Genomic DNA, 16,571 nt, shown 5'->3' with positions numbered 1-16,571 from the left:
TTCAGTGCACCAGGGCATAAGTAAAAGAGAAGCTGCTGGGGTTTAGTCCCTGCCTTCTGTGAAACCTAACCTAGCACGGGGTTACCTTGTGAATAATTGTAATAGTGTCTTCTCTTCCTTTGGGACAAACAAGTCTAGAATAGGGAAAAATACTATAAGTGTTCTCATTAAAACTTCCCTTTGTCGGAAAAAGTGGTATGGGCAGAAATGTATACCCTTATGAGCAGAGGGAGAAATTTGAAGAAAAGCAGATGAAACATTCTTCTCAGGATCCTTGAGGTCTCTAACTCCATATTTGATATGTGTCTCATTATACCCATTAAACATGGTATGAAAAGGGAAAGACTGAAGTATTCCTCCTCTGTCTGTAGCTTCTTGTAACCATCCAGCAGTTCTGGTCATAAGTATCTACCTGTGCTCCTAGCCTTAGGTCTAGCTAAGAGGTGTATTGATATTCAAATAAACATAGGATACCTTTTTCTTTTTCTCATTCCAGTCTGTCCCACCCTATACTGAGACCATTCCAGACACTCATCTGCCCCCATTATCCCAACTAAGAAAGATAATTTGTGGAATTTAGTTATTTGGAGGACTTTCCGAGAATGCTTCCAACTAACTCTCATTCTACTTCTATTTCCCTAAACACCTCACATTCTCTGTACAGATGTTACTCCTTGTAATATTTTTCACTTTTTTGTGTATATCTTGCTATTTTCATTTTTGGTATAGTCCCTTAGTGCAAGAAGAGTCATACCTATAAGAGCTCTGACTTAGAATGAGAGGAAAGCTCAAGGATATCCTCTTTGGAGGGCGTTAAAGAAGCCATCTAATCCAGTTCCATTTTATGATTGGGAGAACTGAGGTACAGAAAGAATTTAAATAGTCTATTAGGCTTTGGCTTCTTCACCCAGAATGATCAGGTTGATAATTTTGCTTCCTAGGGCCCTGGAAAGAGACAATGTGATTAAATAAGAACACATAATAAATAATAAATAATAATGCAGATTATTATTAATGCATATTATTATGTGTATTGTTAGTACACATAATAAATAATAACAAATAAGAGCACTGGGCAGGTCACAGAGCTAGTTAATGCGTGAGCCAGAACTTGGCTATCACAGAACTCTTAAATAACTCCAAACCACTCATAGTGCCTCTGAGCACTGCTCTTAAGGTCAGGGTGAATATGGTCCTAAACATAGTCTCATTTCAGCCTAGTTCATGTGTAAAGTAGATGTTCAATAAATCCTTTAAGTGGGTAAGACAAGTGGGTAATAAATCCTTTAAGTGGGTAAGTGATATAGCCCCTTTAGGAAGAAATAAACAACTTTCAATGGGGGAATTTTTTTGGCTAAGTATTTTTATTTTCAGACTAAGGGAAAAAAGCCACAATGGACTTCACTTTTAAATAATTTGCTGAAATGTCATTTGAAATGGTGTTTATGAGGTGTCTTCTCATGGTGGCTTTTTATTGATCAATATTCATGAGATTTTAGCAGTGTGTTGGAACAAAGACCTTAAATGGCCCATATATGACAGTTTTCTGAAAATTTCATATGTGCAAGTCATTGTTCTTAATGGATCAATTCATTTTTTCTTCCAAAATGCTTTACAAAATAACTTTTTTGTTGTTGTTTTTACAAAGGATAGTTACCTATGGGAATATTTTACCAGTGTTTTAATAATTTTAATTGATATTAGTTTGATGTTTCATTCTTAGAGTAACTCATTTCTCAAGAATAAATGAATATAGGCAATGTTTCCAGTATGTTATTGTAATTGCTGTTCAACTTAAATTTAATTCAAATGACTAGTATTATTAGAGTTTGTAAAGGTAAAATTATGAAGTATTGGTTTGGTAAATGTTTCTTAATAAGGGGTTACTGAAAAATGGCTCATTTTAAGAAGAAGACATTTCCCTGAAGTTATGCATCCTGGATGAAAGAAGAAACTTGTCCCCAATTAAAGCATTGATGGAGTTCACGACACATCTAATTGGATTGATGTACCAAACCCATTTATATAGTTTACTGCCTATTGATAGGTGGGTGACCACTGAGATTAGCTTGTTAACATCACACTTTGAAAAAGAATTGCAGGTATTCTCTATAGTTGATTTAATGAACAGTCAGAAACTTGGTCACTAATTCATGAAACAAAAATCAATATATCTGTAAATGAATGTATTTTTTTTTGTTTTCTTCCATTTTGTCTACATGTATAAAATTATGTTTTGACACTTTTGCTATAAACTACTTGATGGATCACAATATATCACTATCACCACTAATTACCACATTTTGATTAATCTTATATTCTTTGGTTAATACATTTTGCTGTATCCAATATATCACTATATTGATAAACAGTAATTATAGACGTAAAGACACCTGAACTTGAAATTATCCTGAAAAATGTTATTAAGAATTATGTGAAACCAAATGTTTATTTATCTAGACATATTTAATTGCCAGGAAAGAAAGCAATTAAAAGTAGCTGCAGAGTAAGAGGCCAACCTTCGTTAAATGTGGTTTTAAGATTGTTACAGAACTTGTGGTGATGATAACATGGTGTCTTGGAGGATGTTAACAACTGTAGCAGAGTGTTAATTAAGAATGATGTAATCTGCAGCTCAGAATTATTAGTAGCATGTTAGTTTAGCTGGACAGGAGCAAAACCTAGTTTCAGTTATGATGAGGGCTCAAGTTGTATTTATAGTGGAAAGATTAACATTTTATTTTTATGCTGTCCCTGAGACAATTTAAAAATCCTGAATGAAACACAGTCAAATGTAAACATCAAGTCCCTAGCTCATTTACATATGTGCCAGATTTCCAAACTGATTGCTATTTGAACCTAATCTGTCATTGCTGGCTGCATTAGCTACAACAAACATTACATTTACATATTGATTTCTTATTTTGTTTTAGTGTAAATAATCCATAATTATAGTAAATTTGGTCTTTTGTTGACAAGAGCTCATATGACTCTGTAAGTTTAGAATGGAAATTTAAATTGCCATGTGTGGTGCTTTTTAATTTAAAATCTTGACGTATCTGAAAGATAAAAAGATCACTGTAGATCATAAAATATTCCCAGAAACAAAAAGGAGAACATTTTGTAGGGCCTTTTGGAAAGATATAAATTATAAAGTATTAATGAAAAATTCAGTAGCTTCTTCCAAGATTATTCTTTCATTTTTCTAATAAAGATTCACAGTAATTTGAAAGAACTTACTGTTTTTGCTTCAAATTCAGGTCATACTTAAAAAATAAAACTACTGGAAATAAACCCTCTAAGCCTATTATCTTATACTGATATTTTTGTTTAAAATATCTAGTACAAGAAAAAAAATAGCATACACACATAGCAGGAATGAAACAAGAGATACTTTTGATCCCTATATTGGTGTTAATGCTTTACTTACTGTAACTACATAGGCAGCATTGATTTAAGAAGTATGACTTCACTGGCAACAAACTGTATGCGTCAGTGGAAATATGTATTAACGAGCAGTGGCAACAAACCCGTGGTTTCCATTTATATTGATTAAAAAACATGTTGTATTTTTGAAGTTAAAAATATGGGACCCAGGGTATTTGCATGGCTCAAGTCATGATCCCAGAGTCCTGGGATCAAGCCACATCCATGTTGGGTTCCCTGCCCAGTGGGAGTCTGCTTCTCCCTTGCTGCCCCCCTTAACTTGTGCTTGCTCTCTCTCTCTCCCCATCTCAAATAAATAAATAAGTAAATAAAATCTTAAAAAGAAAGAATTAATTGCAAGAATGGTAGTTATCAGATTGTTCAAGTATTTATTTTTATGGTTTACATTTTTTATAGATAAATGATTTACATACAATAAATGCACAATTGTTTTTGCACATTTATTTACAATTAAAATTTATTTTTTATTTGAGTGTAGTTGACACACAATGTTATGTATTAGTTTCAGGTGTACGACATAGTGATTCCACAAGTTTATATATTATGCTGTGCTCACCACAAGCTCAGATGTGCTCATCTGACTTCTTCAGACTACAGTCTGTCACCATACATTGCTATTACAATATCATTGACCATATTCCTTATACTATGCCTTTTATTTCTGTGATTTATTAATTCTATAACTGAAAGCCTATATCGCCTACTTGCTTTAACCCATTTTGCCCATACCCCAACCAAAAATGCACAGTTTTTAAGTTTCTTCCAGTTACAAGAGTTTTGACCAAAGCATATTGTTTTCTACCATGGATTTTAATGAGTGAGATTCTAATTTGGATGTGTATATAAATATGTGATTAACAGCCATTTAGAAGCTTATACTCAACTGATAGCAGCTGTTTACATGGTACTATGAATACAGAAGCTCTAAAAGCCATTATTTAGTCATCTCAGGCTGCTATAACAAAATACCATAGACTGGGTGACTTAAACAACAGACATTTATTTCTCATAGTTCTGAGGCTAGGAAGTTCAAGATCAAGAAAGGTATGGGCAGATTTGGTTCCTGGTGAGAGCCCTCTTCCTGGCTTATAGATGGTTGCCTTCTTGCTGTGTCCTCATTTGGCAGAGAGAAAAACCTCTTGTCTCTCTCCACTTCTTGTAGGGACACTAATCCCATAATGGAGCCCACCCTCATGATTTAGCTAAATTTAACCTTCCCAAAAGCCCTACCTACAAATACCATCACACTGGGGATTAGGCTTTCAGCTTGTGAATTTAGCAGGGTTGGGGAGGAAGGGTGGGACACAAACATTCAGTCCATAAGAGTCCTGAAACCTAAGTCTGAATTTGTTGTGCTTCCTAGGTTGGTTGGTTTATCTTGATGGGTTTATACCTTATAAGAGTATTTCTTTTAGAACTAGTAACTATTTTAATAGGAAGACTGTGGTGTAGCCCGGCCAAATTTGCTAGCTGAAAAATTTAAGAGGGAATTCTTTTTTTTTTTTTTCCAATTTATTTATTTTCAGAAAAACAGTATTCATTATTTTTTCACCACACCCAGTGCTCCATGCAAGCCGTGCCCTCTATAATACCCACCACCTGGTACCCCAACCTCCCACCCCCCCGCCATTTCAAACCCCTCAGACTGTTTTTCAGAGTCCATAGTCTCTCATGGTTCACCTCCCCTTCCAATTTACCCAAATTCCCTACTCCTCTCTAACGCCCCTTGTCCTCCATGCTATTGGTTATGCTCCACAAATAAGTGAAACCATATGATAATTGACTCTCTCTGCTTGACTTATTTCACTCAGCATAATCTCTTCCAGTCCCGTCCATGTTGCTACAAAAGTTGGATATTCATCCCTCTGATGGAGGCATAATACTCCATAGTGTATATGGACCACATCTTCCTTATCCATTCATCCGTTGAAGGGCATCTTGGTTCTTTCCATAGTTTGGCGACTGTGGCCATTGCTGCTATAAACATTGGGGTACAGATGGCCCTTCTTTTCACGACATCTGTATCTTTGGGGTAAATACCCAGGAGTGCAATTGCAGGGTTGTAGGGAAGCTCTATTTTTAATTTCTTGAGGAATCTCCACACTGTTCTCCAAAGAGGCTGCACCAACTTGCATTCCCACCAACAGTGTAAGAGGGCTCCCCTTTCTCCACACCCTCTCCAACACATGTTGTTTCCTGTTTTGTTAATTTTGGCCATTCTAACTGGTGTAAGGTGATATCTCAATGTGGTTTTAATTTGAATCTCCCTGAGGGCTAATGATGATGAGCATTTTTTCATGTGTCTGATAGCCATTTGTATTTCTTGATTGGAGAAGTGTCTGTTCATATCTTCTGCCCATTTTTTGATGTGTTTGTCTGTTTCGTGTGGGTTGAGTTTGAGGAGTTCATTATAGATCCTGGATATCAACCTTTTGTCTGTACTGTCATTTGCAAATATCTTCTCCCATTCCGTGGGTTGCCTCTTTGCTTTTTTGACTGTTTCCTTTGCTGTGCAGAAGCTTTTGATTTTGATGAAGTCCCAGAAGTTTATTTTCGCTTTTGTTTCCTTTGCCTTTGGAGACGTATCTTGAAAGAAGTTGCTGTGGCTGATATCGAAGAGATTACTGCCTATGTTCTCCTCTAAGATTCTGATAGATTCCTGTCTCACGTTGAGGTCTTTTATCCATTTTGAGTTGATCTTTGTGTACGGTGTAAGAGAATGGTCGAGTTTCATTCTTCTACATATAGCTGTCCAGTTTTCCCAGCACCATTTATTGAAGAGATTGTCTTTTTTCCACTGTATATTTTTTCCTGTTTTGTCGAAGATTAATTGACCATAGAGTTGAGGGTCCATATCAGGGCTCTCTACTCTGTTCCACTGGTCTATGTGTCTGTTTTTATGCCAGTACCATGCTGTCTTGGTGATCACAGCTTTGTAATAAAGCTTGAAATCAGGTAAGGTGATGCCGCCAGCTTTATTTTTGTTTTTCAACATTTCCTTAGCGATTCGGGGTCTCTTCTGATTCCATACAAATTTTAGGATTATTTGCTCCAGCTCTTTGAAGAATGCCGGTGGAATTTTGATCGGAATGGCATTAAAAGTATAGATTGCTCTAGGCAGTATAGACATTTTAACAATGTTTATTCTTCCGATCCAAGAGCATGGAATGGTCTTCCATCTTTTTGTGTCTTCTTCAATTTCTTTCATGAGTGTTCTATAGTTCCTCAAGTATAGATCCTTTACCTCTTTAGTTAGGTTTATTCCCAGGTATCTTATGGTTCTTGGTGCTATAGTAAATGGAATCGATTCTCTAATTTCCCTTTCTGTATTTTCATTGTTAGTGTATAAGAAAGCCACTGATTTCTGCACATTGACTTTGTATCCTGCCACGCTGCTGAATTGCTGTATGAGTTCTAGTAGTTTGGGGGTGGAGTCTTTTGGGTTTTCCATATAAAGAATCATGTCATCTGCGAAGAGAGAGAGTTTGACTTCTTCATTACCAATTTGGATACCTTTTATTTCTCTCTGTTGTCTGATTGCTGTTGCTAGGACTTCTAATACTATGTTGAACAAGAGTGGTGAAAGTGGGCATCCTTGTCTTGTTCCTGATCTCAATGGGAAGGCTGCAAGCTTTTTCCCATTGAGGATGATATTTGCTGTGGGTCTTTCATAGATAGATTTGATGAGGTTCAGGAATGTTCCTTCTATCCCTATACTTTGAAGTGTTTTAATCAGGAACGGATGTTGGATTTTGTCAAATGCTTTTTCTGCATCAATTGAGAGGACCATGTGGTTCTTCTCTCTTCTCATATTAATTTGTTGTATCACATTGATTGATTTGCGAATGTTGAACCATCCTTGTAGCCCAGGGATGAGTCCCACCTGATCATGGTGGATAATCTTTTTAATGTGCTGTTGGATCCTGTTGGCTAGGATCTTGTTGAGAATCTTAGCATCCATATTCATCAGTGATATTGGTCTGAAATTCTCCTTTTTGGTATGGTCCTTGCCTGGTTTGGGGATCAGGGTAATGCTGGCTTCATAGAAAGAGTCTGGAAGTTTTCCTTCTGCTTCAATTTTTTGAAACAGCTTCAGGAGAATAGGTGTTATTTCTTCTTTGAAGGTTTGGTAGAATTCCCCAGGGAATCCGTCAGGTCCTGGGCTCTTGTTTTTTGGGAGGTTTTTGATCACTGCTTCAATCTCGTTATTAGATATCGGTCTATTCAGGTTGTCGATTTCTTCCTGGTTCAATTTTGGTAGTTTATATTTTTCCAGGAATGCATCCATTTCATCTAGGTTGCTAAGCTTATTGGCATATAACTGTTCGTAATAACTTCTGATGATTGTTTCTACTTCCTTGGCGTTAGTTGTGATCTCTCCCTTTTCATTCATAATTTTATGAATTTGGGATTTCTCTCTTTTCTTTCGGATTAGTGTAGCCAGTGGCTTATCGATCTTATTGATTCTTTCAAAATAAGAGGGGATTCTTGATTCAAGGACTTGCTGGAAAGGAAATCCTTAAATTACTGTTATTATCTTTGATGCAGGATACCCTGCCTACTACTGTGCTACCCTATGAAATGGGCCTGCTGCTATTTGGCAGGAAGAAAGCCATTCTTCTTAATCAGGAATTACCAGCAGGTATATAGCTACATGATGATCAATTGATTATTTCACTACCGTAATGCAGCTTTAAGTTAACCTTGAAAAATCACTGCATCATACATATTAAATAGCCATGTGCTTTCTGTGTAAGTGGATCACTAAAGTGCTTTCTCAGTGTGAAATAAACTCAGTCGAGACAGTAGACTTAGATTTATTTCATAGTGTTGCTTTTACCAATACTTGATCCATAGAGGCTAATAATTGATGGCTTTTCATGTCCACATGTAATAAAAGTGTATCTAGTTTCAAATTTATTTACTGGGGCCTGTGTGTTAAAATTTGCTACACATTATTTTCCCTTTATTAAAAAAAGTTGGAGGGGAATATAAAATGTATTAAACTAACCCAGAGAACTTAATAGAAGACAGATATTTTACAGATGGCTTCTTGATTTCTGATAAATAATCATGGTTAAATTGAAACAGGATCACCCCAGGCAGAGGTGGACATTCTGCTAATGAAAGGGCACTAGAAGTGCAAAACTTCTGGACAAAAAAGAAAGCAGAGAAGGGGTGTTTTACCAGATTATCTAGAAATTCTACCAGATTATCTAGATATCTACCAGATATCTAGAAATTCTGTTCCCAGTGTTGTGTTGGTGACTTCAATGTTAATGGTAGTTAATTAATTTCTTTATTTAGAAGGGGAGACTGTGAATGGGAGGAGGGACAGACGGAGAGGGAGAGAATCCTGAGCAGACTCTGTGCTGAGCATGGAGTCCAATGCAGGGCTTGATCCTGTAATGCCTAGAATATGACCTGTGCTGAAATCAAGAGTCAGAGGCTCAAGTGATTGAGCCACCCAGGCATCTACCCCCCAGCCAACTCCCTGCCAATTTTAAAATGAAGAAACTGGCTAGGGGAGTTATGAGATAGCTTATATGAAAATATCTAACACTTGGTCTACTATTGCATAAAAATATTAATGTTCATTTTATTATATTGTAGTGTATTATATTTTTTGCACATAGCCACTGGCTTTAAGCTTGGAGCAATGTACGTGATTCTTACTACAGTTTAAACATTAAATTTCACTCTGAATTTGAAGGTAGAGTAATGCTAAGTATTAACAGCTCTTGCTTGTTTATAAAAACAAAGTCACCTTTTTTTTTTTTTTTTAAAAGATTTTATTTATTTATTAGAGAGGGAGAAAGGGAGGGAGCACCTAAGAGTGGGCGGAGGGGCAAAGGGAGAGAGAGAAGCAGACTCACTGCTGAGCAGGGAACCTGATTTGGGGCTTAACACCAGGACCCTGAGATCATGACCTGAGCCGAAGGCAGTTGCTTAAACGACTGAACCACCCAGGTGCCCCCCAAATCATCTCCTTGTTGATAATGCAAATATTCTAATTTAAAGGAAATTCATGATGAAGAATAAAAAGTTAAAAACCCTACAATGAGGAGAGTATTGATACTCTATTGAAACCATTTCTTGCTATGGGTTAAAAATTCAAACTATTTTTAAAAGGTTGTACATTTACCTATACCTCTCTTTCTTCCTCTAGTTGAAGAAAAAACATACCATTTAAAACAAATTATTTCATGGTATTTCTCACCTACCCACTTTGGTTGGCAGTCATCCTCAGAGCTACTCTAAAGGTCAAAAGTTTAAGTAGCATGAATGACTTTGCATTTTGAAGTAAAAGAAACTGCTTGAAGGTGGATTATCTGAGGCTAACTATGCTAGCCAACCTTTAGAAGACACTTAGAAAATTGCTCCTAGGTGCAGTAACAGGTGAGGATTTAATTCATTCTGCTAAGTTGCAGGTAGAATCAGTTGCCTAGATAATATTTAACAGTAAAGTCTTTGCAAATTATGCCAATGACCACAGTAAATTCTTTACTGCTTTCACCCCTCTTTCATTTCAGTCCCTGTCCTCCCCCACCCACCCCGCCCAGGAAAAACCCCTCAGAAAACTAAGAAACAAACTTACTCAGTTGATAAGCCAGCTTCTGTGGAAAGACTCTGGTTAAATTTAGCTATTCTTCCTCTTTATTTCCATAGCACCTTAGGAGAAGTGGTATTAAAGTTCTTAGCAAACAGAACCCAAGAGGAGTTGTAAATTTCCTTGTCTCCCAATCTCTCAATAAACTCAGTGAAGGCAGAACTGTGATTTTACTGGGCCCCCTTCCCCAGTACCTAGAGGACAAATACTGAGTTAGACCTGGGTCACTGCTACTTACTTTGTGTGTGTCATGAGGCAAGTAATATAACATCAGTTTTTTCATCTGTAAAATGAAAAATGATAGTCATAACTTCATAAAGTTGACATGAAGTTCTTAATGCCTGATACATGGTAGCACTCATCAAAGGCTAGCCATCATTGTTAATGGCTAAGGAAATGAGTCAGGTCACAGATAGTACTTACTCCTCCAGATGAACCATTCTCACAAGAAGCATGAATGTGGTATATCAACCCCAAGCAAGATCTATGTAAAAAAGAACACTGTGAGTGAGTCTGGATAACATTAGGCATAATATATAATTATGTTCAGAGCATCAAAAAAAGTTTTATTCTCTATGAACTCCTAAAGAGGAATGGAACTAAAAAATGAAAAATAACTGCCACAAAACACTATAGATCTTTTTATTAATGTTTTGTTATTATTATAAGAACACTCAAAAATGTTCTACTTCATATGCAATAAAAATTTCCACTTGGAAAAAAATTTCTGCGTGGCTTTCTAAAATTTAATATTCTTTGTTCTATGAAGAATTAATACCCTTTTCCTGAAGAGGAAACCGAGAATTTACAGAATAATTAAGTACCTAAAATGAGGCCTTATGTGGTAGACATTCAGCAAATATGTTTAATGTATGATTGGCTTTTCAAAATCAAACAACTAGCAAGTAGTGGAGCAGGGACTCAAATCTGGCTCTGTGACTTTCAAACAGTTTAAAGCTATAAATATTTTCTCTGGCCAACTTAACCTCTGCCAGGACTATTGAGAAATTATAGAACTAGGCTAACATGATGAGGTTTTGTTGTTGTTTTTTGTTTGTTTGTTTGTGTTTGTTTTTGTTTTTTAGAGGGAGGGATGGAGGGGCAAAGAGTGAGGGAGAGACAGTCTTAAGCAGACTGCGTCCAGTGTGGAGCCCGACACAGGGCTCAGTCTCAAGACCCTGAAATCATAAACTGAGCTGAAATCAAGAGTTAGACACAACTGATTGAGCCACCCAGATGCCCCAAAAGTGATCTTCTAAAGTAGTCTGGTGGTTAATGCTCATGCTGGCAAACCTTTTTGCGAAGTTATTGCACAAGTCTGCCAATCAAGATCGAGAAACATATCTAAGGAATTGCATAAAAGCAAGCACTACAGGTATTAAATATATGTGTACATTCATATGTAAAGATAAAGGAGGATCTATGTAATCACGAAAATTACAGAATTCTGAGCTGCTTACCTTTCATTTGTAGCCCCATAATGGTGGTCTTTAATTTTTTTAAGTTTTCTTTTCCACAAACCCTTCTTCACATTTCCTTATACTTCTTCCTCATTGCCTTCTACATCTTTCTCTTTATTTTCCAGTCTCCATCTCTGCTCAGACTAGTCTATGCCTGAAATCATCCTCCATAGCTACCTGTCAAATCACTATCCGTTCTTCATATTACTTTAGAGTATTGTCTCCTTTCTTTCTTTTTTTTTTATTTTTTTAAAGATTTTTATTTATTTATTTCGACAGACAGAGATCACAAGTAGGCAGAGAGGCAGGCAGAGAGAGAAGGAGGGGAAGCAGGCTCCCCGCGGAGCAGAGAGCCCGACGCGGGGCTCGATCCCAGGACCCCGGGATCATGACCTGAGCCGAAGGCAGAGGCTTTAACCCACTGAGCCACCCAGGCGCCCCTGTCTCCTTTCTTCACAACCTTCACAACTCTTTTTTAAATTCTGTGAATAGTCTATCCTGACTGTTACAAATAATAAGAATCAAATAATTATAGGAAGAATGAATTCTGAACTCCTAGCAGGCAGGAGTCTTATTTATCTTTGTATCCCTAAAGCAGCCCAGCCATTTGGGAGATAGGATGCTATAAAGAACAGAATTAAATATAGTTTAGAAACTTGGTTTTGTCTTTTTGTAGCTGCATGACATTGGGCAATTACTTAACCTTTCTGAACCACAATTTTGTGAAGAAAATGGCACTTCACAGGTAGGCTCAAAAAATATGCATCTATGCGCAGTTCAGAATGTGCAGAACTGTTCCTTAATTGTATATAGGATTTGATTGAATCACCTTTGAATATGCTAGTTGCCAAGGGAAATACTGATGAGTAATAAGATATTTATCCTGAAAAGGCTTATAGTGTTGAATTTAGGACTTCATACATGAAACAAAGCAAACTATACAGAATATGCTATTACTAAGTATTGAATGAATTATATGATAAAGGAATTCAGAGAAGAGGGAGTCTATAATAAATACAAGTGGTAGGCCATGAGGTGGCCTGATAGCTGTGCAGTGTTGGGATAGTTGCAAAAGGGGATGAGAACAACGTGAACAGAGATTGAATTGAGTATCGTGTGAAGAAGTTAGCCATGACATGAGAAGTTAGCCAAACTCTAGAGCAAAAGCCAAATCTTGGAGAATAGTTGCAAAGTAGGTCTACCTATGAAAGGCCCTGAAATTCCAAGTAGGCTTTCCATTACTTGCCACTTTTGACCCCAAGTTCATTTAATTTAAACTTTAACCCAACCTACTGTTGGAGCCTCATGACATTCCTCTCACACATCCTTTATTGTGGTTGTAATGAACTTTTCACAATTTCCTCAACATTGTGATTTTTCTGGCCTTACTACACTTAATGTCTCAGTATCACTTGGCATAATTGCTCATGCTCTCCTAATTAAAATTAAACAGTTACTTATACTAGACTTTCTTGGTCTTTCTCTTATCTCACTGACCATTTATCAATCTCCTTTGCTCTGACTTCTCCTCCTCTGCTTGATTTCAAATGATTGGAATGCCCAGGTCTCCATCGTGGCCTCTCTCCTTTTCTCTAAACAACTTATTTCTCTAGGTTATTTCTTTTGCTCACAAAATCTGAATACGTTATATGTGCTATGAACTCTCCTGCTCTGAGCTGTGTTTGTTTACATTGACCTTTGTACAGATGTACATGATATCTCTTTTTGCATATGTAATAGGCATCTTAAACTTAATATATCCAAAACTTCATTCTTAATTTCCCCACCCAACCTGTTCCTACCCATTTTCCTTGTTGAATGCAATTCCATCCTTCCATTTGCTTAGGCCAGAAACTTGGGGTTACGTTTTTCTCTCATTCCATTAGTAATTTGTATGGCTTCTACCTCTAAAAGATATCTGAACCTGACAACACTTCACCCTCTTTGCCTCTATTACCTCTGCTAAAGTAGTCCAAGTCACCACCACTTCTTGCCAGGACTAGCCTCCTAAGTCTCCTAGCTGTCCCAGCCTTTACTCTTTCTTCACCATAGCCTAAGCAGCTGGAATAATATTGTATACATGTAAATGTAAGTCAGTTCTTAACTATGTCCCTGTGTAAAACCTCCAGTGGCTTTCCGTTGCAATTACTATAAATACCAAGTTCTTTACTATGGTCTGCAAGGACCTACATGATCAGATTATTGCTATCTCTTATCATACCAGCCTCAACTTAAATGGCACTTCCTCAGAGATGCCTTCCGTAACTATTCTGTTGAAAATAATTCCCTTCACTCTGCCCTTCTGTTACCTTTTTAATTGTAATCCTGTTTTATTTACTTCACAGCACTTAGTATTTTCTCAAATTACTTACTCATTTATTTGGTTATTGTCTTTCTCCTTTACTGGAATGTAAGTTTCATGAAAGCAGGGATCATATTTTTCTTGTTCACTACTGTATCCCTAGCAGCTAGAGCAATGTCATAAATGGACATAGGTGCTCAATAAATACATGTTAACTGAGTGAATGAACATGCTGTGTTCTTCGACTTACTTTTTTCTTGTCTAAAAAAATGCCACCCTTCTCTCTTCCCCAAACAAAGCAAAAATTTCATGCCTTCCAAATGATAAATGCAAAGGTCCTACTTATCCTTCATATTTCAACTTGCATTTTTCTTCTCCTCTGAAGCTTTCCCTAACCATTCCCCTCTTTCACTTTTTTTCAGTTTCTCAGTTCTACCTATTACATTTTACTCTGACTATTTATATGTCTGTCTACCCTTCTTAGATTGTAAAGTATTTTATGGATAGGACCTGTGTATTTGGGTTGGTTTTCTTAATGCCTGGAATAATACAAGGCATTGACTTAATGTTGAAAGACATGAATCAAAATAAAAATCTTAATCCCTTGGTAGTTTTCCAGAAAGTAACGTTGCTTTCAGAGATACAAAGATGAGTAAGACTCTTGCCTTCTGGAAATTCACAATTTACTCATTGTTCAATAAATATTTATCTATAGTGTGACAGGCATTATGCTTAACTGCTAAGGATACAGTGACAAAGCTTTCTGCCTGAAGAAACTCTATTTTAATTGGATATTAATTCCTTTGATTTTGATCAGTAATATTTCATGCTGTATTTTGGTCTTTCCTAGGTATTTTTTGTCTGTAATTAACCTGGGAACTCTATGAGAGACAATGAGAGAGACAAATTAACTTCTTAATCCTAATTGTATGTTGCATGTATGTTTATTGCATAGTTATAGAATAGCAAAGGAGGATTAATGAAGGCCAAAACTGTGTAGCATACCCAAATTGTTTCCCCAGTTCTTTAAGCATGGCACAATTATACTTAAGGCTGCCAGTATAGATTATTTATACACAACTGTGGCAGATTTTTATTTTCATTGTTGATAGTGCTTTTTAATATTGTCATAAACAAAGAGAACCACAACTTACATTTCTTAATTATGTGGTTAATTTCATTTACTATTTGTGGTTCTGACACATTTCTAACATTTTGGTTAATGTTGCTCTGAATTCTCCAATTTCTAAATTCTGTGTATTCCTGAGTTCTAAGTGAAAGCACAGATGTTTCGAAGTAATTCTGATATAGCAGTTAAAGTTCTGTAGATTTCGGTATTTTCTGAATTTTGAGTTAAAACGTATTTCTATTCTTATACAACATTCATGAGGATAAATAATATTTTATATTTCACTTGGATTTGAACCAGAGACTTTGAATATACATCTTAGTAGCATGTTTAGAATTTTATATAATTAAAAAATTTGGTTCTCTTGGAGGAAATACATATGCATATGACTTCTAGAAAATTCTTATGTATACACAGAGTTTAGAATTGAAATTTAAAAACACCTTGGTAGAGAAGGAGTTAACAGGTTAGCTCTTCTTGGTTGCTCTTTGCATCCTCTCTTGCCTTTAGGAGCTGAAAAGATGATAACATTGGGCCCGGACATGCCTGTGTGGAGGTTATGGTACTCCTGGGGTTTTTGCAGCTAGCTGTAAAGCAAGCTAGAACATGTTCATCTCAGAGTTCCTTGTTTTTCTTTCAACCCTTTCAGTGCCCTGCAGGAATCATTAAATCAAAACTTCATGCTGATCATCACCCACCGAGAAGTCCAGCGGGAGTACAACCTGAACTTCTCAGGAAGCAGTACCATTCAAGAGGTGAGTTATGTCTCACAGCTAAGGAATAAAGGTAGCTCATTATAGCTAATGTTGACCCTGTTAAAGAGGGCTTATCTGTTCTAGTTGGAAACTCTCTTTATGTTTCATTATTGGGTTCTTAATTTTAATTAACTGGAGCATCAATGATTACTGTAGATCTATTAAATGACTTGACCTAGAAAAATAAATGTTATAAATAGAGTTCTTGATAAATCTTAAAATAGTCAACTTAAAACCTTGCTTAAAAATTACTCATTGTTATATAATGTATTTTATGGTTTTGTAGTAGTAAGTCAAAATATTAATTTGGAAATTGTTGACAGCATGCATTTTTTAATATGCCTATATTTTATTTGAAAGGTTGCTCTCAAATATATTATTTATAATGTGTACGCTGCCTTTTTCCAAAAGGAGTTTGAGGAGGCTTTTCTTTAGTAGCTCAATCCCAACATTAGGCAGTATTCGTGAGATGCTGTTGCAGATTGTCAGTTTTTAGCTTAGAATATCTGAGATGTAGTGTCAATATTTTCTTTAACATGGCCAACCAGGGCCACTGTTTCAAAAAAGAACCGCCCCCAAGAGAAAAAAGGTACCTTTTTGCCTGTGGCCCCACCCACTTAAAAGCTAGTAATTTATCTCCGTCTGGGGAAAATGTATAAGGCTTTGACAGGACTTGTATTTAGAAACACTGAGATGATGATTATGACAATTACATCTTGTTAATTGTGAAGACAACAATAATTTGTCTACTAATATTTTTATAAAGATAATTATGATTAATCTTGGATTATTTCATAAATTTTTTCTTGGTCTATATTGCTTAAGATAATTATTAATGTCATATTAAAAGAATGAGTTGTTTACACCC

At 36.2% G+C, this 16,571-nt stretch overlaps 1 protein-coding gene across 1 annotated transcript in view; it reads left to right on the top strand.

The window, feature by feature from the left end:
• Positions 1-16,571, top strand: part of FAF1 (Fas associated factor 1) — a 475,350-nt gene that overhangs the window by 209,842 nt on the left and 248,937 nt on the right. The window contains exon 7 of the mRNA XM_044238202.1: positions 15,598-15,703. Within this exon, the coding sequence (XP_044094137.1) occupies positions 15,598-15,703 (106 nt within the window). The remainder of the gene's footprint in view (positions 1-15,597; positions 15,704-16,571) is intronic.

The sequence above is a fragment of the Neovison vison genome, chromosome 2 (genome assembly GCF_020171115.1).
Source record: "Neovison vison isolate M4711 chromosome 2, ASM_NN_V1, whole genome shotgun sequence".
Classification (NCBI taxonomy): domain Eukaryota; kingdom Metazoa; phylum Chordata; class Mammalia; order Carnivora; family Mustelidae; genus Neogale; species Neogale vison.
This window is presented reverse-complemented; position numbering and strand designations above follow the sequence as displayed.